The sequence below is a fragment of the Sinohyriopsis cumingii genome, chromosome 17 (genome assembly GCF_028554795.1).
Source record: "Sinohyriopsis cumingii isolate HCF-2022 chromosome 17, ASM2855479v2, whole genome shotgun sequence".
NCBI classification, from domain to species: Eukaryota; Metazoa; Mollusca; class Bivalvia; order Unionida; family Unionidae; genus Sinohyriopsis; species Sinohyriopsis cumingii.
This window is the reverse complement of record NC_142977.1, coordinates 54,468,124-54,491,838: the sequence shown is the minus strand read 5'-3', so window position 1 is coordinate 54,491,838 and position 23,715 is coordinate 54,468,124. Positions and strand designations below refer to the sequence as shown.

General features: G+C 33.0%; 2 protein-coding genes across 7 annotated transcripts in view; one reads left to right on the top strand and one right to left on the bottom strand.

Moving 5' to 3' along the window:
• Positions 1-23,715, top strand: part of LOC149778776 (coiled-coil domain-containing protein 180-like) — a 135,407-nt gene that overhangs the window by 34,975 nt on the left and 76,717 nt on the right. For 5 of the 6 annotated variants that reach the window (XM_089939534.1, XM_089939539.1, XM_089939536.1 and 2 more), the window contains exons 16-17: positions 2,917-3,037; positions 6,394-6,447. In XM_089939534.1, coding sequence (XP_089795660.1) covers positions 2,917-3,037; positions 6,394-6,447 — 175 coding nt within the window. The remainder of the gene's footprint in view (positions 1-2,916; positions 3,038-6,393; positions 6,448-23,715) is intronic. The other variant, XM_089939537.1, reaches the window with a different exon arrangement.
• On the bottom strand, positions 11,942-22,474 carry LOC149778777 (arrestin domain-containing protein 1-like). The gene is made up of 2 exons (XM_089939540.1): positions 22,244-22,474; positions 11,942-15,475 (listed from the first exon to the last, which is right to left on the bottom strand). Exon 2 carries the CDS (start codon positions 15,321-15,323, stop codon positions 14,169-14,171), a length of 1,155 nt encoding a protein of 384 aa, XP_089795666.1. The 5' UTR covers positions 15,324-15,475; positions 22,244-22,474; the 3' UTR covers positions 11,942-14,168.

Here is a 23,715-nt window from a genome sequence, read left to right as displayed (position 1 = left end):
TCACAACATTGCTGTCAAAAGGTTGAGTGAGCATACCAAAGAATGAGTTGTTTTAGATTCCAGATTATGAGAAAATGCATCAGAGTGTTTCGGAAATACAAGCAAATGAAAAACAACTTTAACCAAAGCAAGTTAATGTTAATTGTTTTTGCCCTTGATCTTGACTCCAAGACCAAAGTGACATGAGTTTGGTTCAAAATTAGATATCTTAGCTTCATAATATTCATCCAAGATGGAAACAAAATACATCAAGATGTTTAGGAAATAAAAGCAAATGAAAACACTTGAATCAAAACCATAATTCAAATTTTCTAGAACTGACCTTGACCCTAGAGTCATAGAGGTGAGTAAGCATGTCACGGAATGAATTGTTTAGATGCGTAATGATTCATGTCATGTTTGAGGAAAATCCACCAACTTAGGTTTAGAAAATGTAAGCAAAGAAAAAACTACAAATGAAGCCTAAATGCAAATTTTCTATGACTAAAACTTTGACCCTGAGGTAAATGGGCAAGTGTACGTGTTGTAGAATTAATTATCTCACCCATGTGACAGAGAAATCTCACTGTTTTGCTAACTTTACATTTTTTATCTCAGTCTGGTTGTCTCAGTTAGGTTGTCTTAGTCATGGTTGTCACACATTTTAAACAGAAGAAACCTTGTTGTCTTCTTGTGCCTGATGGAGTTGTTATGAAATCAAACAACAACAGATATATAACAACTCTCCAACTCTGATAACACACCATATGAAACATTTTGAGAGATACAGACACACAGATGCACATGAAGTCAAACTATTTGGTAATACTGTAGTATCATCAGTTTTCATGGGGGACCAATTTTCATGGTTTTCGTTGTTGCCCCGATCCACAAATTTAAATCCCCAACGAAAAATGAGCCACATAGGATGATGCCCCCTCTCGTTTTCTTACAGTGTTTCATTTCTAGAGATTAACACAGCTACTGGTATTTCATAAATCATGGTCAATATTGTAATCTGGTAATTAAATATTAGTTTTTACATGTGTTTGTTTTATTTTTTATTTTAACCTTTTGAAACAAGAAATATAAGTAATTTTATATTGTTTCAATGCACACGTTCAATAAGGTATCATAGCTGTAATTTTACACCCACTGCCTTAAATAGATAAGTGAGGTAAGTAAGAATAGAGAGAAAAAAAAGAGAAAAAGCATAAGGTATTAAAAAAATAGTAATACTGAAAATGAAAGAAAAAATGATACAAAATGACAGTATATGAAAATTAAATTTAATACTTATTCTAATCGATCCTTCGTTCGAGTACAACTGCTGTTGATACATTTAAGTCTTCTGAAAGCTCATTTCATTTTATTCATGCATTTTTAATACAAAAGAACAACAATCATGTAAAATAATATAACTATTTCTTGAAACACTATTATTAATGAAATACTATGTTTATACAATAATTACAGCAGAGTATTAAAGTTCAAGCTCACACTTCACATATTTTGATGACTGTTATATCAGAGACAATGTTATAATATGGCACTTTATGGCGAGATCCATAATGATAACTGTGTTATATCAGAGACAGTATTATATTGTGGTGCTTTGGTGAGATCCATGATAATAACCGTGTTATATCAGAGACAGTGTTATACTGTAGTGCTTCAGGGAAAGTGTTATACTGAAGGCTTTATGGTGAGATCCATGATGATACTTATGTTATGTCAGGGATAATGCTATACTGAGATGCTTTTGTAGTGTGATTCATGATGACAGCTGTTTTATATCAAGGACCATATTATACTGTGGTACATTAAAGTGTGATCCATGTTATACAAATGTTATATCAAGGACGATGGTATACTGTGGTACTTTATAGTGTGATCTGTGTTATACCCATGTTATATCAGGGACGGGGCCCTGAGTGGCCGAGTGGTCCAAAGCTCTCTCTGTTACAGATCACTGCCATCTCACCTCTGTCTGCATGGTTTGAGTCTTGGATTTGGCCAATGTGGGTATGTGAGAAAGCTTGTCAGTAGCTTCTCGTGGGTCGGTGGTTCTTTCCGGGGTTTTCCTGGGTTCTTCCTCCACTATTAATACTGGCTGCCATGTATAGCCTATCGTGTGCTGAAAAATGGCAGTAAACCCCACAACAACAACAACAACAACAACAACATATATCAAGGACAATGTTATACAGAGGTACTTTATGGTGTGATCCATGTTATACCCATCTTATATCAAGAACAATATTATACTGTGGTACTTTATAGTGTGATCCATGTTATACCAGTGTTATATCAAGGACAATGTTATACAGTGGTACTTTATAGTGTGATCCATGTTATACCAGTGTTATGTCAAGGACAATGTTATACAGTGGTACTTTATAGTGTGATCCATGTTATACCCATGTTATATCAAGGACAATGTTATACAGTGGTACTTTATAGTGTGATCCATGTTATACCCATGTTATATCAAGGACAATATTATAGTGTGATACTTTATAGTGTGATCCATGTTATACCCATGTTATATCAAGGACAATATTATAGTGTGATACTTTATAGTGTGATCCATGTTATACCCATGTTATATCAAGGACAATATTATACTGTGGTACTTTATAGTGTGATCCATGTTATACCAGTGTTAGATCAAGGACAATGTTATACAGTGGTACTTTATAGTGTGATCCATGTTATACCCATGTTATATCAAGGACAATATTATAGTGTGATACTTTATAGTGTGATCCATGTTATACCAATGTTATATCAAGGATGATATTATACTGTGGTACTTTATAGCAAGATCTATGACCATACCTGTGTTATATAAGGGACTGTCTTGTACTGTAGTGCTATATAGAAAAGGACTTCTGTAATGACATCATAATACAATTGTTGATACTTGCATTTCAGGTATGAACATTTTCACAAAGATCAAACAGAGATTGTGAAGAAGTACCCTGGCATGGTGCAGCAGGAACTTGAGAGCTATGAGACCTCTGTTCTTAAATATTTTATGGTTGATAGAAATCTTGTAAGTAGCATTTCTTATTTATGTTTTTATTAATTTATGAACTCATTGTTTTCTAGTTGTTCATTTATTTATCATTATAGTAGAATTCCTATATCAAATTGGGCAGATTTTTCATATTTTCTATTATATTTTTTCTTCTCTACTTACATTTAACAAAAATTAATCATGTGTTTTGTCATTTTTAGAATGCATGTTTTTTTACTTTATTTGGGATTACATGCATGGCATGTGCATTTTAATTATTTGGTGGTATACTTTGGACATCTATAATTATAGATTTTGAACATTAACTGCTGTATGATCAAGCCTTGGGTATTTCTAATGGTACCAAAATACATACCATGACAGTAAGATTTGCAATATTTGGATTTTTCTTAAAAGAGACAACCTATTGACTGAGATATAATTTATCCACACTTAACAAGAATTCTGCACCATGAAATGACTAGCCCATTCTATTGAGACATCTTTCAAATACACATCAAAGTCACTGAAGCATGAAAGGTTGGTAACTGTGTCCTCCTTTTGCCTGTGATGAGCAGCACCCTCCACAGTGAAGTTTCCTGCATGCCCATGAAAAGTGTCAGAGTCACTAAGCTCAATGCAAAAACTTTATGTTGATTTCTACACCACTAATAACAAAGTGCCATCATAAATATTATACCTATGTTTTGCCAAAGCATTACATGCAGAACAAAAGTCCTCTGAAATATATTTGTGGAATATAATTTTCAAAAATATTGATAACTGATGGTTGGAGACAAAAATTCAACTTATATTAAGATGTCACTGTTATAACTGTAATTGATTGATTTACTGTTCTTGGACTGGCCTCTGTAATAAAACAACTGGTCATGAAAATACAATTGGACTTTTCTTTAGGTTTTACAGCTCCAGTGTCTGTATCAGTCAATCTTTTATTGTAACTTATGTTAATTTTACTCCAACTGCATCTCTGTAATAAACTCCACACTATGACTTTACTTCAATGTCAATATATTGATTTCATGGAAGAAATAACCCTGAATAATTTTCATTGATTAATTAAAGAAACGAAGGTTTTCAATTACATGTTACCATATCTACCTATTTGTATGTTTATTAGAGTTTATCCTAGAACAGAATACTTAGTGGTGAAATTCCAACCTATATTTGAAAATGGAATTTTCTCAATATAGGGGAAATTTAATGAAGACTTAGAAAGAGAATAAAAGAACATGGTTCAAAATTTACATGTATTTGTTTGAATTTTTGGCATGCTTTTTGTGAAATCGGCATCTCAGTCGCCAATCCTAGAAAAGACACCAGTTTATTCATTTTAATTATAAAATTTTTAATTCTCAACATTAACTAATAGATATTTTTAAACATAACTTACAGTGCATGATTTGATTTTTCTTTCATTATTAGTAGTTCTGGTGCACGAGCATGAGCAATTCGAACTGGAGAATGATTTGCTGCAATGCAAAAATTGTTGCATGCATTCTATTCTTAGTTTGACTGACTGCATCATTTAGTAGATTTTTTCTTCTCTATCCTGACCTGCAGTATTGGAGTTACCCAATAATTTGCAGTAGTGTTGCAGTATCCCAATAATTTGTAGTAGTGATGGAGTGTCCCAATAAATTGTAGCTTACTTGGATCGATCTCTGGCTATGATTTTTTAAAAAATTTAGATTTAATCAGTAAACACAAAAACTGGGATAATGTTTATTCTTTGTAATAATCCTCTTTTTAGATCAAGTTTTCACATAAAGTTTCCCCATCATCCCATTAAGACTTAGAATGTGTCATCAGGAGGGAAGCTTTTCATGAATCTCTTTTGTAGTTCTTTAAAAGGTGCAATAGTTTGAAATCCAATTCACAACAAGACATGTTAGTTTTAGAATGAATTCAACAAATTGTATATATCAACTGATATCACATTAATGCAGTCCATAAAAAGATGCAGTCAGTACAATAAGCTTGAGGCATTTCTAACATAGAATGCTAGTATGTAACGTTGCAATACAAATGGGAATGATTCAATTTTCATATTTAATTTTTGCATATTACATGAATGCTGTTCTAGATGCACTTACATGCAATTAAAAGACCTTTCAGTATATAAAGAATACATGTAGACAGTGCATCCAGTTTTGGTCCTCTGCATTTAAAATATTGATTTTTTTAAATAGTAATTTTTGTGTGTACTTTTGTATTAAAAGTAGTTACATATGGTAGAACTTCAAAAAAACTTTCACTGCTGGGGCTAGTTTTTGGGTCTGTGTTTTCAGTTGTTTTTCAGGTTATGTTACATCACATACAAGAGTTGGTTGGTAAGTTGGTTGGTTGTTTTTATTCAGTTTTTAATGTCACTTTGAATACATTACTGGCTGTACCTTTCTGTGGAAATGTGATTGAAGTTCCTGTCTGAAGAAGACACTGAGGCATCAACCTGGAGTGACCTTGATGGGCATTGAATCCATGACCCTTGGATTATGTGTCTAATGCTCTACCAGCTGAGATACCAGAGATCTCCACATACAAGAGTGTAACTGGACTAATCAAGTCCTCCGAGTCATACTAAATGTTTGAGTAATTGGTGTTCAGATTATTGCATGTGTATATAAATAATGATGATTTGAAGTCTTGAATGAAATGCTGATAAGAAATCTATTTAAAAATAATTTCAGCTGTGTATTATTCAACTAATGAAATTAGAGCTTTAAAGTTTGAAGAAAGTAGTTCTGAATATAGTGGATATTGTCTATCAAAAATCTACTAAGTACTGGTAAAATGTATTTGGAAAATAGTTTCATTAAAAGAAGAAAATATAGTAACTTCCACTTGCAAATATTGATATTATGAGCATTCCTATGTTGAAAATTATGATGCACATTGCTCAATCCAATCTTTTCTCATAATTTATTTTGATTTATTGAAAATAGAGGGGTTCCTTTGGTATTGTGATATCTGGAGGTTAAATACGTAGGATATGTAGTTGAACATCCCCAGACTGGTTACGTGCATAGGTTAATATATAGTTGAACAACCCCAGACTGGTTCCTTTGTAGCTCAGCTTCCTCTTCTGACTGGTCACATGTTTTGGTCCTAGTATGGTCATTTAAACCAAATCAAACCTCATTATATTGGTAACCTTTTACAGTAGCCAAAAATGTTGACCCCAGCAGTGTCTGTTTTTGAGACGTTTTCCCATATTTGTATTCATTATTTGGATATATGTGTAGCTTTGCTCAGTATAAATTTGTTAGATATTACTTAAGCTGTAAAACAGATTGAATCATTCCACACCTTCTTTAGCATGAATAATATTAGATTTGCTAGTACTTCGATGACCCCTGACGCTATTGTAGGAAGCCATAAAGAAGAGGAGCACACAGAAACCATCCAGGCAGACTACGAAAGAAGTGAGTCAATGTTTTATGCTGTGCTTATGTATATATTCAAGTGTTCATGAAATCGTTTAGCTTATTTTATTTAAGTTATTGCACACATTATTTGTAATGATAATAATAATAATTATTGTGATTATTATTATTATTTATTTATTTATTTAATAAGGGTGGTTCAGATAGAATACAAAAGTATGAAGTCTCCTTCAAGGTCCTGAACCACTTTCTACAATCTATGTGCATATATCTTCCTAACAAAGTATTTGTTGGAAAAGAAGGTGGATACTGTTGAACAATGTCACAGTTAGGTGTTATGTTTTAACATTAGTCTGAAAATATCAACCATGATGAACACTATCAGGACGAACAAATATGATAGATCAGCAAACACAGAGACAAAATAGTTGACATGGAGACGGGATTACTACAACAAATAATACCATGCAGAAATCATTAAAAATCAATTTTTGAATATTTAAGATATATTTATGTAAAAAAATGTCCAACAGAAGTGGTTGAACTGAATGTTGTGGGCAAAGAATTCTGTTTCCTTGCTCCAGCTTATTTAAAACTACATCAAATTGTTCATTATTGGGTTTGGGAAGTTTCAAGTGGCCTTTCAAAGTTGGCTGTAAAGCATGGGGCCCATGAATTTCATCAAATAATTCTCTCATGTATTCTGGCATTTTACAATGTATTCTACTGTTTGAAAGTTTATTTGAAGCCATTTCAGCTCATGGAAAAGAATACTGACATTTTGATTAAAGCAAGTAGTTGTATTGTTTATCATTCCTGACTCTTGAGGCAGTTTTCTTATATTGTCTAACAATAGTCAATAGTTGGCAAATTATTGGCATTGTAGTTCAAGATTCTAGTTTATATGGGTCAGCATATATTGGCATTGTAGTTCAAGATTCTAGTTTATATGGGTCAGCATATATTGGCATTGTAGTACAATATTCTAGTTTATATGGGTCAGTATCTCTTAATTTCACTTTGTAGAGTTGTTTACAGTTTATAGACTTGCACATGACACTATCTGTATGACCTTTGTAAAGTAACATGTTACATTATTTCTTTAAGAAAAACATTGGTTTTTATCATGTGATAAAATAGAATACAAACATATATATATATATATATATATATATATATATATATATATATATATATATATATATATATATATATATATATATATGTGTGTGTGTGTGTGTGTGTGTGTGTGTGTGTGTGTGTGTGTGTGTGTGAAACATAAAATTCATTGAATAATTGCAAGTGTTCCTCTTAGAGGCTGGCAAAATAATTAGCGGTCTTGTCAGTCTTAGAATATACTGAATAGTAAAAGTGTTATGGTTAGTAACAGGCACTGTGCAATAGTAAAAGTGTTATGGTTAGTAACAGGCACTGTGCACCCAAAAAGTGAGCAAAACATACTACCAGTAAACCATTTCTATTTAAGCATTCACTTAATAACCTTTCTAACTACTGTATCATATAAACTAGCTTATAAGTTGAATCCAGCTGTTAAACAACATAGACATTTATATGCTTTCTCATGATAATGGTCTGTGTTATTTGTTTACTGATTAATCATGATAATGGTCTGTGTTATTTGTTTACTGATTACTCATGATAATGGTCTGTGTTATTTGTTTACTGATTACTCATGATAAGGGTCTGTGTTATTTGTTTACTGATTACTTGTGATAAGGGTCTGTGTTATTTGTTTTACTGATTACTCATGATAAGGGTCTGTGTTATTTGTTTACTGATTACTCATGATAATGGTCTGTGTTATTTGTTTTATTTTGGTGTTTGTGTTACAAAAAAAGGTCAAAGGTACATTTTCGAAATTTCTTATTATTCAGTTTTTCGTTTCTTTAATAATTTTACTTAAAGAAAAAGTGTAAAGAAGTAATTAAGAAAATTAAATGTAACCTCATGCCACAATTTGTGTGATACTTGATTCCCCAAAAGCTATCATTGCAGTTGAGTATCAATACACTTCAGTCTTAAAGCTTGTATCATGTTTACAGGTCCAACTTTTATGTGTGATGCATGAACTCTCATAAGAGATAAGTTTAGATAAAGCTGAAATGAGTACCCAAGTACCCAAGTATTAGTCAGTTTGAGCACTTTACAAAAATAGGAGACAACTCCTAGTGACAGTTTAGAAGATTTGTCCTCCTTCAGCAGTGTTTTATGGAGAGATCACTGTACAGTGTACTCTTTTATGTGGTGATCTCACCTGTATGACAGTAAACTTTCATGTCTTCCTTGAACAATAGTATATGGAGGAACCACTGTATAATGTACCCCAGTACAAGGCAATCTCAACTGTATCAGTATACACTTTTATTTCACCCTTGAACAGTGGTGTATTGGGGGATCACTGTATAATATACCCCAATACACCTATCTCACCTATATCACAGTACACTTTTATATCTCCTCTGAACAGTTTTATATTGAAGGATCATTATGTAGTGTACCCCATTAGACAGTGTCCTCACCTATATCATGATGTAATGTACCCCATTAGACTGTATCCTCACCTTTATCATGATGTAATCTACCCCATTAGACTGTGTCCTCACCTATATCATGATGTAATGTACCCCATTAGACTGTGTCCTCACCTATATCATGATGTAATGTACCCCAGTAGACTGTATCCTCACCTATATCATGATGTAATGTACACCATTAGACTGTATCCTCACCGATATCATGATGTAATGTACCCCATTAGACCGTGTCCTCACCTATATCATGATGTAATGTACCCCATTAGACTGTGTCCTCATCTATATCATGATGTAATGTACCCCATTAGACTGTGTCCTCATCTATATGATGATGTACCTTTAGGTCTTCTTTTGACAGTGTTATACAGAAGGATTACTGCATATTTCAAGTTCAGTTCAATGTCAAATTAGTTCTTGTGTTACTTCAGGCTAGATTTTGATTTTAGTATGAAAAGGCACATGAAACATGGAAACAAATTAATACCAAGTATTTCTTCAGATTATGAACTAAAATGTCAGATACTAAGACTGTTGTATATACTGCTGAGATGCAAAGTTTAGACATGTCACAGTCAGAATTACTTTATCCTCATTATCATTTATATTAAGCTGTTTATTGTTTTGATTTGTTACATAACATAAGGACTCAGTAAGAAAATAAGCAACAACATCAACAACATATTACAATACAAAATGTAATCACAATATTTACATCTTCATGTCAGAATTTCAGGTTATAAATTATTAAAATTTCAGTGTCAGTTAAAACTAGAAAAGATACATCTAGCCATACATGTATTAAAATTACAATGTAAATTAAAACAAGAAATGATAACAGCTGGTGTTGTATAAATCGAAGGAGATCAAATAATAATGACACTTTCTCTTAAGAGGAGTTTTTCTTTTTTTACATTTCTAAATTAAGTGTCACAATAGAGACTTTCATGTCGACAGCTCATCCAGGTCTTACTTACGTTATTACGGGATATTTTACTTGGTGTGATTTGATTTGAACTTGTCCCTGACTTAAGTTACTCAAAATAAAAAGTCACACTTTAAAATAATGGTCTTCAGTAGTCATCTAAAATATCAATATTAGTGCTCACTACAACCAAATTCATATTAGTGAACACGATGTCAGTGGATCGTGTCAAAGTACTTCCCATGCTCCTCTACACACCTTCTCACTCAGACTTTCCAGTTATTAAATGACATTTTGCATTCATATTTCGGAATGTTGTTTATATGCTGGAAAACTGCATTTCCAACATTATGTTGGCTTTTAAATCATTGGTATGAAAATGAAAATTTTGCCCAAAATTGTTTGGAGGTAAATTAGGGCAATATGGATCATGGAAGATGCTGCAGAGTGAAGATGCTGTACTCCTTCAGGAAGTCTGTTACAATGGCAGATTTATACACCAGTGCATTGTCATGTAGTAGGTCAATATCATGGGTACTGATGCATGGACAGGTGATTTGGTATTGCTTCACAACTTTTGGCAACACTTTGGAGGCATGCAAATGTCCAGTGACACTAGCAGTGTGAGGCAAAAGTACCTGGATGACCAGTTCTTTTGCATAAAAAGATTATAATGAGTCTAAAACTGTCTTGACAGACTGACAATGTTGAGGGATTTTTGGTCTCTGCTCATTTTCTTTGTTCCAGTCTATATTATTTTCTCTTCAGTCAGGTTAAAAGCAATAATTCCATGTTCCAATCTTATTCAAACATTTCTCGTCACTCTTTTCATATTTCCTATTTTGATCAGACATCATTAAATGGGTGACCCATCTTGTACAATAACTTTAAGAGCTTCATACACAAAAAGTGGCTGATGAATTCATGCCCATGATAACAGCTTAGTCTACTGTGTATTGAGCATCTTCATCAATTGCTTCCTTCACAGCAGACCACTCTGGTGGCATAGTGGTTAAAGCATCCATCTTGGATGCAGGAGGTCGTGGGTTCGATCCCCGGTCGAGTCATACCAAAGACTTACAAAAATGGTACTAACAGTTGTCTCGCTTGGCGCTCAGCATTAAGTCTTGGTTAGTGTTAGGACTGGTCGGCCTGGTGTCAGGATAATGTGATTGGGTGGGACATCATGCTACATGTCTGTGGCATGATGTCCCAGTGCTATACGTCACTATAAACTGCCACATTGCAGATAATTCTTAGTGATATGACTGAAAAATTGTTAAAGCTACATTAAGAATCCAAAACACATCACATCACATCCTTCACAGGAGCCATTTTCCACTCACCAATCACAGAAGACACTCTTCCATATGGATTTATGACCATCTTTAAAGCATTAAAAATACCTCAATATTTTTAGATATGACAGAGAATTAAATTTGTAAACTTTATTCAAGTCGGTCTTGATATCATTCAGAGAGTACTTTTAGAGTGTCCGGATTTTACAGTATGATCTTTGCTCAGTAACAGAATTGTTCTCCTTTGACATTTTTAGGTTACTGTGATTTACCTATGTTATGTCATACACATGTATGTACAGCTGTAGATCATTTTATAAACATAATTTTGTCCATTGGATGAGTTTTAGATTGTGTTTTCAGTTTCAACCAATCAAAAGTGACCTTTTAGATATAAAGTCATCTGTGATTGGCTGAAACAAAATCCCAAGCTGAAACTCAAGCTCAAAGATTTTATGATCTCTGGTTCAGGAGTTCTGTTCGTGAGGCAGGGAACTAGCAATAGACAGTCTATGTCGGCTCTCACTTGTTATACTCTAAAGTGGTAGTTGGGGTCCATAACTAGCTCTCACATTATGTACCAAATCATGTTATATTGAAAATCATGACATGTAAAGAACCACAAAATATTGAGAATTGGGATGAGTATGGAAATTCGATATATTGATAATAGCATGATAGACGGAACCGTGGTATAGCAGAAACTATCAGATTTGTTTTAAATAATAGTGTTTTGAAAAGAAAATAAAACTATGAGACTGAGTTTCACATTATTTTCTTGCAACACATATTGTTATACATTGTTATCATTTTGGTCATTGGATTCATGGTGGTCCTATGTTAAATACATAATTGTGTTATAACAAAGTACAGAACAATAAAGCAGAGCTCTAGTTCTATATTATACAATTCTTATTGATTTTTGTTTCAGCTATACAAGTGCAGTATTTCTCCCATGATAAGACCATGGGGCCCACACTAATGAATTTGTCAAAAATGTTTGGGATGAGTTATCATCATAAAACAAGTCCTTAGCAAATGTTAAAATGTGGTAGGGTGATAGATTTATCATCTAAACACATATCCTTAATAACTGTTTTGGCAAAATGTTTGATTTATCATCAAAACAATATATCCTTTGTATATATAATTGCCAGAATTTTGTTAAAATGGGGATGAACAACTATAGTCTTATCATTGGATAAATATGGTGAATTCACAGATTTTTTCATATACCGATTTTTTACATTTCATGGTTGCAACAGTCATCAAAAAAAGCCAATGACAAATTATCCTTCTGTGAAAACACAAACTAGAAATCCTTTCCCCAATACTTGAATTTAAAAGTACAAAAAAGAATGTAATTTATCACAAAACCACATAAATATTTACCCATGAAAATAAATAAATTCACAGTTAATTAAAGTGTGAATTATGTGACATCCTTGGCTAACTTGTCTTTCCTATGTGTTAAAGATGACTACATTTTAGCTGGTTTACAGTACCATATAGGCTCAGTCATAAGTGAAATTCAACTGCAAACAACATAGACTCTGTCCTGCCATCACATAATGTACTGGCAGATTAAGGTCCATGTTGTTTGGTTACCTGTTTGCTCCTAACAAACTGCATAGACCCAGATCTGCTGGCACTGTGTGATGGCAGATTTGGGTCCATGCAGTGAGTATAGGTGGTAAATCTCCTATGACAAGGCCTAACTTTAAAGATATGACAATTTGCCGCTTTGAAAAAAGTTTAGGAACTTTAAATGTTTAATTTTATTGAGTTTTATCTAGTGATTAAACACCCACAAATTAAATTATTTCAAACTTAACTGAGTTGGCTCCTTGAGTATATCATCGGATAAATATTTGTAACATGTGGAATATTCATGAAACTGGATACCAGGATACCAGCTTAATTTTGTTTGAAACACATAATAGCTTGCTGAAAGCTTTTGTCAAAGATATGTGAAATGTGGAAACAAAATTGGAAAGATCTTTCATCATTAACCAGACAATTTTTTTAATAAAAGAGCAGCTTCAACAGTTGATATAAAAAGACAGTTTACAAATAGATATACATGTAAGGAGGTTTTTAATGTAGAATACATATTTGTTTAAACTAAATTAAGAATGTTTACTTTGTATTAGGAAATTAAAAGCATTTTTCTTATTTTGTCCCTTACTGATAAAGGTTTTATTTGTCACAAGAGATGCAACACATGATCCACTGGTAATTTAGGTCTTTTCTCTTTAAAAACATTTGATAGAGTACTTGAACTACAATCGTTTGTCACATAATATTTTGCTGAATATTTGTACTTGTATTCTGACAACAGTTTTTTTTAATGCCTTACATGGCACTGGTATGAATATATTGATTCCTTTGTCCATCAAAAGGGTTCGAGTTTGAATCCTACCATTGGGGGTAGCCTGGGTCAGCCACCACGGTGTGTGTCGATGGCAAGTCACTTTACTCTAATTGTCTCGGCACTAAATAACCTACTTGTGCTGCTGTGCCATAAAGCACCAAACCAAACCTTTGTCCATCAATCCATTACGTTAGACTGTGCATTTATGTCCTTTCAGACCATGTATAGCGTCTTTGTTCCATGAACACGTCTTGTATGAATATGTAATGTGTTCCATATGATATATATATATAATGCAGTTGTTGACAAAGAATTTCAGGCAGTGGGTTGCATATTTACCCTCTATACTCATTTATAAGTCAAGTCCTATGGCAAACTGTGTAGATCCAGATTTGCCATCATATAATGTACTGGTATATCTGGGTTTGTGCACTTGTTAGGAGTAATCAGTAGAATGATAACATTGATCCTGATCTGCCAGAACAGTATATGATGGCAGATCAGGGCCTCTGTTGTTTCCAGTTGAACACAACTTAAAAGTAAGTATATAGATTGTTAGTAAAGTAAATGAAAACACTCGTCATCACATTGACTTCTAGGGGTGAATTTCATCATAATTTTGTATTTTCCATTACTTCTTCCAACTGGTATGGATTGCCGATAGGTCCACCTCTGTTTTGATCCAAAAACAGAGGGTTGTTCACTTTAACATCAGGTTTTCGTAGCTCTGGTACTCCACCATGCCACTCAGATTCATAGCTGGAATAATCTGGGGAATGCTCAAACTCAGGCATCCCATGTTCCCCACCTATGGTCCAGCGTGTATTGATATTGCGATGGTTTCCATTTCGCAGTGGTAACCCTGTTGAATGAGCACCAATTAACAAGGGTATCTCAATCTTGATCTCACTCCCACCAGATGTTTCCACTCTAAATTGGAAAATGTATTTTAGATTTATGATGTCTGAATACTCCAAATTTGATTCAGGAATGTATGGAGGAATAGAAATTCGAACATTTTGCCAGCGACGTCCATCACCATTCGTCAGCTCATATTCATCTCTACGTTTATTGACGATTTGGCGAAAGTTTAGCACCTCATTTTGAGCATGATAATCAGTGTCCATAATAATTGCTGCTTGAATGGCAGTTATTCTAACTGGACTTTTATTAGCTACTTGAGCATTTACTAAAAGGTCTTCGCCAGGTGCAACTCCTGTCTTGTTCATATCTATTACGGCTTTAATTTTTCCAGTTGAACACAGCTTCCAATATCTTTTCTCTGCACTGTCAGTCACAGGATTTAATACTGAGTCAGGCAGTGAAATCCTTCGTAGCACTAAGAAAGGTTCTGTAGCTATAATTGTATCTGAAGTTTTCTCCCCTTGAACTGTTGCTTTTAGAATATAGGTCACGCTGCCATATTTTCCAATAAATGATGAGGGAATATTTTCTCCCAGCCTGTACTCAAAAGGAAAATGATAATTACCTGTCTCCAAATTCATTGGTTTCTTCGAATGGTTTTCATCTAACACTGCGTTTGTTGCATTCATGTAAACTTCGCGAGTGGTAAAAGTGCCTTGATGTGGGTCATCCCATGCAACATTTCCCTCTCCTAATATGGTAATATTAATTACATGAATGGTGGTGTTGCGGACAGTGGTTATGTGAATTTCTCCCCTCAGTACCTCTCCGGGTTGGTATTGATACTGCTCATCAATATCATGCTCTAATGTAATATGAAGATCACTGAATGAGGTCATCATTTTCTAACGTAAGTCGGCACCACTCAGCTTGAAGACATCACTACTAAAATTTTCAAATATTCATCAGCTACAATAATTATGTTAGATCTCCTCTCAACTGCTCAACTTGTGCCTTTTACTTCTTGGTTGCATTATTTAGACATGAGCTCAACCTGAAAAAGATAATAAGCAGAAATTATATCACTGGTTATTTTCCATAACTATATTCACTGTAAAGTTAATAACAAAGGGAATATTTTCAAACAAAACAGAATGTTGTTGAACTAAATGGAAATTCACTTTTATATATTGGATACAGACTTTTGTAGACTTTGTGATTGCTGTAAATTGATACTTGTATATTGGATGCCACTTTGTAGAGATTTCATGCTTTCTGTTAATTTATATTTTGTATGTTGGGTGCCAATTTACATAGATTTCATGATTTCAATAATTCATTTATATACACAGCGATGCTAATTGTCATAGATTTCATAATTTGGTAAATTAACTTCGATAACTTGGGATGCTGATTGTCATGGACTTCCTGCTTTGTGTAAATTAACTTTAATACATTGGGATGCTAATTGTCATGGATTTCATGATTTGTGTAAATTCACCTTAATACACTGGGATGCTAATTGTCATGGACTTTAATACACTGGGATGCTAATTGTCATGGATTTCATAATTTGTGTAAATTCACTAAATACATTGGGATGCTGATTGTCATGGATTTCATAATTTGTGTAAATTTACTTTAATACATTGGGATGTTAATTATCTTGGATTTCATGATTTGTGTAAATTCACTTTATTACATTGGGATGCTAATTGTCATGGATTTCATGATCTGTGTAAATTCACTTTAATACATTGAGATGCTAATTATCATGGATGTCATGATTTGTGTAAATTTACTTTAATACATTGGGATGCTAAATATCATGGATGTCACGGTTCTAAAAACAATCAATTTAGAGACTATGCAAATAATTTCCCCTCTGTAAAGTCAGCAGGTCATTGACATTCTCTATCTACACATTTAAGTACTAACAAAAATGTAAATTTTGCAAAACCTAAAAAAAACCTCAAAAATTGATATGCAACAAAATAAATTAAATGACAGCAGTTTCCAAGGGCAGTTAGCGGAAGACAAGGGCAGTTAGGAGAAGACAACTTAAGTCCTGGCCTGTTCTAACAATGAAGGATAAGCATCACTTTCTTATTTGCAAGGAAAATGATAGCAACTTTTAACAGTCAGTTTTCACAGTTGGTTATGTTTCTACTTTGTTTAAAAATCATTTTTTTTCCTAACAAAATTATACACTAACATAATGTTCACATGAAGGCAGCTGGTTTGTATTAATATTTGAAATGAATGTTATGATGAAATGATTTAAAAATACATTCTTAACAAACTTGATAATGTTATGTACCATTTTGTGAGCTTTATGACACAAATACTGCACGGTCTACTTTTGTCATGGATCCCATTATAAAGTGTCTCAGTATAACAGTCATGGTTATAATATGGGTATGGTCATGGATACCTTTACAAAGTGTCTCAGTACAACAAAGTCACTTTTACAATATCAGTATGACCATGGATCCCATTATAAAGTGTCTCATTATAACACTGTCACTGTTATCATATGGGTGTTGCCATGGATCCTATTATAAAGCATCTCAGTATAACACTGTCACTATTATAATATGGGTGTTGCTATGGATCCCATTATAAAATGTCTCAGTTTGACACTGCCACTGTTGTAATATGAGTATGACCATGGATCCCATTATAAAGTGTCTTGGTATAACACTGTCACTTTTATAATATGGGTATTGTCACGGATTCTGGTTAAATTATATTATAATGAGACCCTTGTCTAAGTAAATCATTGATATGTGCTTAATTATTAATTGGTGTGGGGGTGTTTACTTTATTATTATTCTCCATATTGAGACAAATCAGTGATAATTTGTATTTAATTAACTTTTGCTTTATTGTCTTCACTCATACCTTCAAGGCATGATTTACTATAGTTGTGAACACCAGTACAGTTATAATAAAATATGTACTGCCTATTGCTTCAAGCAGTCTACCATTGATACTTGCATACAATTCAAGTCCAACTGCAAACAACATAGACCCTGATCTGCTGTTGCATAATGCAATCCATGGTGTTTGTTCTACAGATTACTCCTTGCAAACTGCATGGACCCTGATGTGATGGCAGATGTGAGTCTGTGCAGTTTTCAGTTGTATTTGTCTTGTAAGCAAGTATACAGTATACAGTACATCTTTTCCACAGCTGATCACATTTCCTTTGCTTGCACTGTCTGTGATAAATATATATGGATGACTGATAAAACTAAAAGGTTTACAGTACCATAGCAAGTATGTACTGTCATTGAATCTTTGTCATGGGCAAATTACTTTGAATACACGGGAATTTTGTCAGGTATAATAAAATCTTTGAAATGGGACACACCCTAAAAGTTTAATTCATTCATTCATCTGCCAACTTCAACACACGATGGACTAGATGAACCATGTTTTATTTCTTACATTCATTGCCAGCCAGAGACACAATTAAATATTACTCTAAAACAAGGTGTTCCTTGCTGTAATGCTGTTCAAGGGAATCTTAAAAGCATACACACACACACACACACACACACACACACATATATATATATATATATATATATATATATATATATATATATATATATATATATATATATATATATATATATATATATATATATATATATAAATAATGTCTCCTTTTAATAGGGTTACATTATCGGAAGTATACCATGATATATATGATATCACCATTTGATGGGCATACATTGTATGAAATGTACTTTTATATATATATATATATATATATATATATATATATATATATATATATATATATATATATATATATATATATATATATATATATATATAAGATATATCACCTTTTAATGGAGATACATTATATGAAGTTTACCATGATATATCTGAGATGTTATTGTGGGGTACATTATTTGAAAAAAATTAAGTGTTCTCAACATATTTAATATATTTCTGTTTGATGCAAAGAGATCATTAGTTATGGCAGTAATTGAAATTATATTTTATTGCTCAAGACTGTATTACAAGTCAGTCAACAGTAGAGCTTTCTTAAATTGGTTTGTCACTGTATGTTATATATGATAAACCTTAATTTATTGTATTGATTTTCAAAGCCCATTTGGTGAAAACAACAGATTTCAACTTATCTGTAATATTAATAAAGCATATACACAGTGTGCAAATAAACCAGTGGTCTGGTCATATATTTTAAAGCAGAGGGTAGGAAGTGTAAGATAGTGTTATATACATTGTAGAGATACAAAACTGGTTTCAAGCTGGCTTTAACTGTTCAGATATGGATTTACTTAGGTAAATCAATGCTTGGGAAGGTCACCGGGGATAACTATGTATGAACATTCTTGTTTTGTAGAAAGTAGGTGTTAGTTCTTAAGATAAAACACTCAAGAATAGTCATCATTATTTATATATATATATATATATATATATATATATATATATATATATATATATATATATATATATATATATATATATATATATATATATATATATATATATATATTTATATATATCTAGAGAGAGAGAGAGAGAGATGGATTTCTTGTTACAACTTGTATTTATTCCTTTATGCTGTATATCTGAAGGTTAAATTGACAAAAAGTCACAGGATAAAAGTTACAGTCAGAATGTGGCAAATATACCTAGGACATGCTCTGTCCTACAATAACATCTGAAGTGTGAAGTTTACTTCAGTATAATAGACCTCTCAGATAAAGATGACTGTGGATCTCTTATTTAAATATTCAAGACTTTTTGTATTTCTAGACTTTTCAAAATGAAGTTACTGAGCAGAGATTTAGCTGCATTGATTTCAGTTAGGTTCCAAATTTAGATACAGTTTGGACCAGTAACTTAAAAGATACTGGATTGTTATGTTACTACACATATATGCTTTAATTAAAAAACCAAATAAATGTCCAAACTGACCTACCTAGGTAAGATTAACAATGGCGCCTGTGCTAAAAGTGAGAGCACTATCATGCTCCATATAACACTGTAGGCAAACAGTCACCAAGGGAGAAGGTAATAACAATTTAATAACATCCTGTGCCATCATCAGAACCTAATGTGTTAAATGGATGTAGAAGGCATACTGAGTTGATGGACTGAAACCTTACCTCACATTTGTAATGGCTATGAGAGTGGGTTTTTTAATTAAAAAAAAAATATTTGTATAGAAACTGATCCCTGGGGATAACCAGTGAAATAGAGGCAAAAGGTGTATAAAACATTTGATGATAAAAGATTTTTGCTGATAGCAAAAATGCAGCTGAAATCATAGTGTAGTACTTGGTAACAGTCACATTTTTAGGACCCTAAAGCCACCATTCTTTGATTGCCATAATTAGCTTTGAAATATAGCTGGTGGGCTATTAAAACAAATCACATTGATCTATATGAAATCAAGCATGTCTGTGCAATTATCTTGAAAGAAATTGTATACATGTCTGTATGTGTTAATGATATGGGTACTGAATAGCATATATATATTATGTTATATGTATAAGTGTATGTAAATATACTATATATCAAAAGTATTTGATAAGAATTGACATAATGGATGTTGAAGTTTTCAAGGCATATAAGGCCAGGTACTGTATTCTATAAACTTTTTGAGCAAGAAACATGACAGCACATCAGGGTCTATGCTTTTCTCAGTTGGCTTAACTTATAAGCAGGTATATAAAGTAATTTTTAAAATGAGATGCCTGCATAAATCTAAGTATCAGTGTGTAGGTGTCTGAGTTGTGTAGGTAAGAACACAGCTTTGAATTCACAGTTTCTGTTATTACTAGTTGCCCTACACTTAACAAACACTTTTTGTTGTATTAGATCCACCATATTTTAAAGCACTACCACGAGTTAATTTTACTGTAACCTTCTTATAAGTTGAGCCTAAGTGCACTGACCCGGATCTGCCATCTCATAATGTCAGAGCAGAACTGGGTCTATGCAATTTGTTATGAATAATCAGTTGAACAAACAACATATACCATGATCCGCTGGCATAGTTTTCAATGGAAGATCAGGGTATATCTTGCCTTGCAGTTGGACTAAAGTTATAAGGGAGTATACATGGTACTTAATGTACAGTAAAGTAGGTTTGAAGCAAAGTGTGTATGGCTATAATCAGTGCTTTGATGTGAATTCAGGAAATTTTAATGAAGTAAAAATATCTGACTTTTTAAGGGGATGTAGTTTATTAAAAAAATAGACTGTTTTTTGAAAAGTATTGTATTTATTACCTTTGTCATTTAATTTATATACCTTTTACAGATTTTAACATGTTAGCTTTTATTTTTGCTTGCATTATACATGAACATTTATTGGGAAAGCTTTATCTTTCTTATGTTTTGTTGTAAACTTTTATCTTTGCATTTTTTAAACTTTACTTTTAATTGGCATTATATAGCAATGATTGTGTTGGCCTTCCATCAGTTGTTAGACTGACCGACCTACCTACCTACCTACCCCCTCCCCACACCTACATACATACATAAATACATACATACATACATACATACATGCATACATACATACATATGAAGTTTGCATAGAATAATGATAATAATAATAATAATAATAATAATAATAATGAGGACTTTGTAAAGCGCCTAATCTTTAGAAGCTCTAAGCGCTTTACAACATTAGACAACACCTATAAGATAAAAAAACATATAATGATATGATTACAAAAACAAACACCATGAAATTAGAAAACATAAAAAAAACATGCTGAGAATATTTAAGGTAGGAGACATTATTAGGTCTTTAAGTTTGTTCTTGCAGTCAAAATAAGTGAGTTTTGATAGCACTCTTTAATGGGATCACTGTGTCTTTGTGTCTAAGTTCAGTGGAATAATGTGACACAGTCATATTAAACTCTAATCCCAAGGGAGGCACAGTTGCTTATTGACTGAAAAGGTCCCGGTTCAGATTGGATCAACATTGGTCAACTACCTGATGTGTCCTTGGGCAAGGCACTTTTTTCCAATTGCCTCAGTACTATGTAAGAGTTACTAAATTGTGTTGCTGTGTGTACAACACCAAATCAACAACAACATCCAATTGCAAGTTACAAAACTTGTTACTAAAACCACTCACACACTAATACACTATGGATATTGATTATCTTTGTAGAAAAAAAATCACCATTGATTTCTTCTATTCTTTTACTCACATGTATAACACAGATTTCTTAATTAACTAGATGTCCATAGGAATAATTAATCGTGCTTAAAATTTGGCACAGAATAATAGTTACAGCCAAGTCATGTTCTTACAACAGGAATTATGTGTAAGAGAACTTAAAAACCAAAGGTGATCCAGAGGTATTTTTGAAAGGTTGGGTAAACAAGTATATATTAAGGGATATTTTGGTTGGAACCCCAGATGGGAGCCTGTGGGTGAAGCTCCTAAAATCACACTTTAAGCTTATAAAGGGCATAGTTTTCACCATCTGACTGTAAAGATAACTTGCTCTTGGGCTTCACCCATTCTGGATCTTTCCCTGCAATCTTAGGTACAATGGATATTAATTTTACCTGTACATTATTTATACCAGTTTCCTCTCTTTCACCTCTTTAACACCTGGGTCAGAATGTGTGAGATGCTAATAGTTACCTTTGTTTTTGCTCAGCATTAACACATATTATCCAGAGCTATCATATCAAAGTATTACCATATGAAAGAATATTTGAGATTTGTAATTAACATTGCTAGGTACTGGGACATTGATTTTATCTATGCAATAGAAGTGCGTTTATTCCATTCCTGTACTTACCTTTATAGGATGTTGCCCTGACTGTCATAGATTTCCATAGGAAAGTCAGATTTCCATTACAAATATTGGATCTAATGTTGTCCTGTCATTTGCACATAACATGTTTTATGTCTCCAAGAGAACAGACAAGCACTGCCTGTGCTAACCACACTAATCAAGGTAAGACCTGTCCTATGTTTGAGAACAGACCCAATGAATAATCTCACAGTGCTTGCACTTGCCAACAATTGATCTATTTTAGTCAGCCCAAACAGGTTTTTCAAGTGCTCAGCCGGGCATGGAAATTTTCAGCCGAAGATTGACATATTTACTGGTTTGCTGCTACTAGTTAGGTAGAAAAAGAATTTTTTTTGTTTGTTCTGCCATGCCCAACTGCAAATAAGTGTTGAGCCAAATCTGTCTGTATCACAGTCTCGGCAAAATCAAGGTTTTAATTCAGTGTTTTTTGTAATTGTGATTTTCAGTTGCTAATCATGATCTGCCAATGCATTATCTGACAGTAGATTCAGTTCTGTTGAATTCATTGTTTGTTCTAATTTGTTATTTCAAGCAGGCATTGTACACCCTGATCTACCAGTCCATTATCTGGTAGCAGATCCAGGTCTGTTGGTTCACTGTTTGCTCTAATTGTGATTTCAAACAAGCACTGTAGACCCTGATCTGCCTGTCCATTATCTGACAGCAGTTCCAGGTCAATTTTTTGAAAGTTGGTCTGTCATGTGAACAGTTAATGATAGCAAATGTTGAAGTAAGGTGTTCTTACCTTGCTTCACTGCAAAGGTATTTAATTACAGTAAATTTGTTGTGCTAATTTCAGTTTGCCTAAGGCAATGATCATATGTATTTGATATCTATATTGAGCAATAACTGTTATTATCCTGAGTGCTAACTTGCCAGGAAATGTCACCATTAGTGTATTTTATGTTTGAATCTTGTCATGCCTGTTTTATATTTCTTCACCTCCATACTTTAATATTGGAAATATTCTGTTCCCTTTGTCAGTCTGTCTGCACGTCCACTACCCTGTCTCCTTATAAACTGTTGGGTGGAACTTCACTGGGATTTTGGATTGGGGAGGGGGATATTTTTTTTTTAACATAGCTTTAACAATTGGAGTCATATCAGATTTTATTGGGCATTTTCCCTGATACATATGGGTATATATAGCTACCTCCCTCAAATGTCAGATGTATGCAAATTTGAATTATGGTGACATTTTGTAACTTTTTAAAAATAACATTTGTTATGCTGAGGTTTTCGTTAGGTTCTATTTAAATGCAAAAGATCGGCAAGGATTTGTGATGGCTATCCACTAAGTTTTTCTAGCTGTTTATTTTTTGTGTGTGTTATTTGTCATAAATAGAAGCCATTGCACTGATTAAATTGAAAGAATTAATAACAGTTAAGATTCTGTGCATAGAATTTATAGATTTTGAAAATGGCTAAAAAGAACAATAAATAGATAATATTAA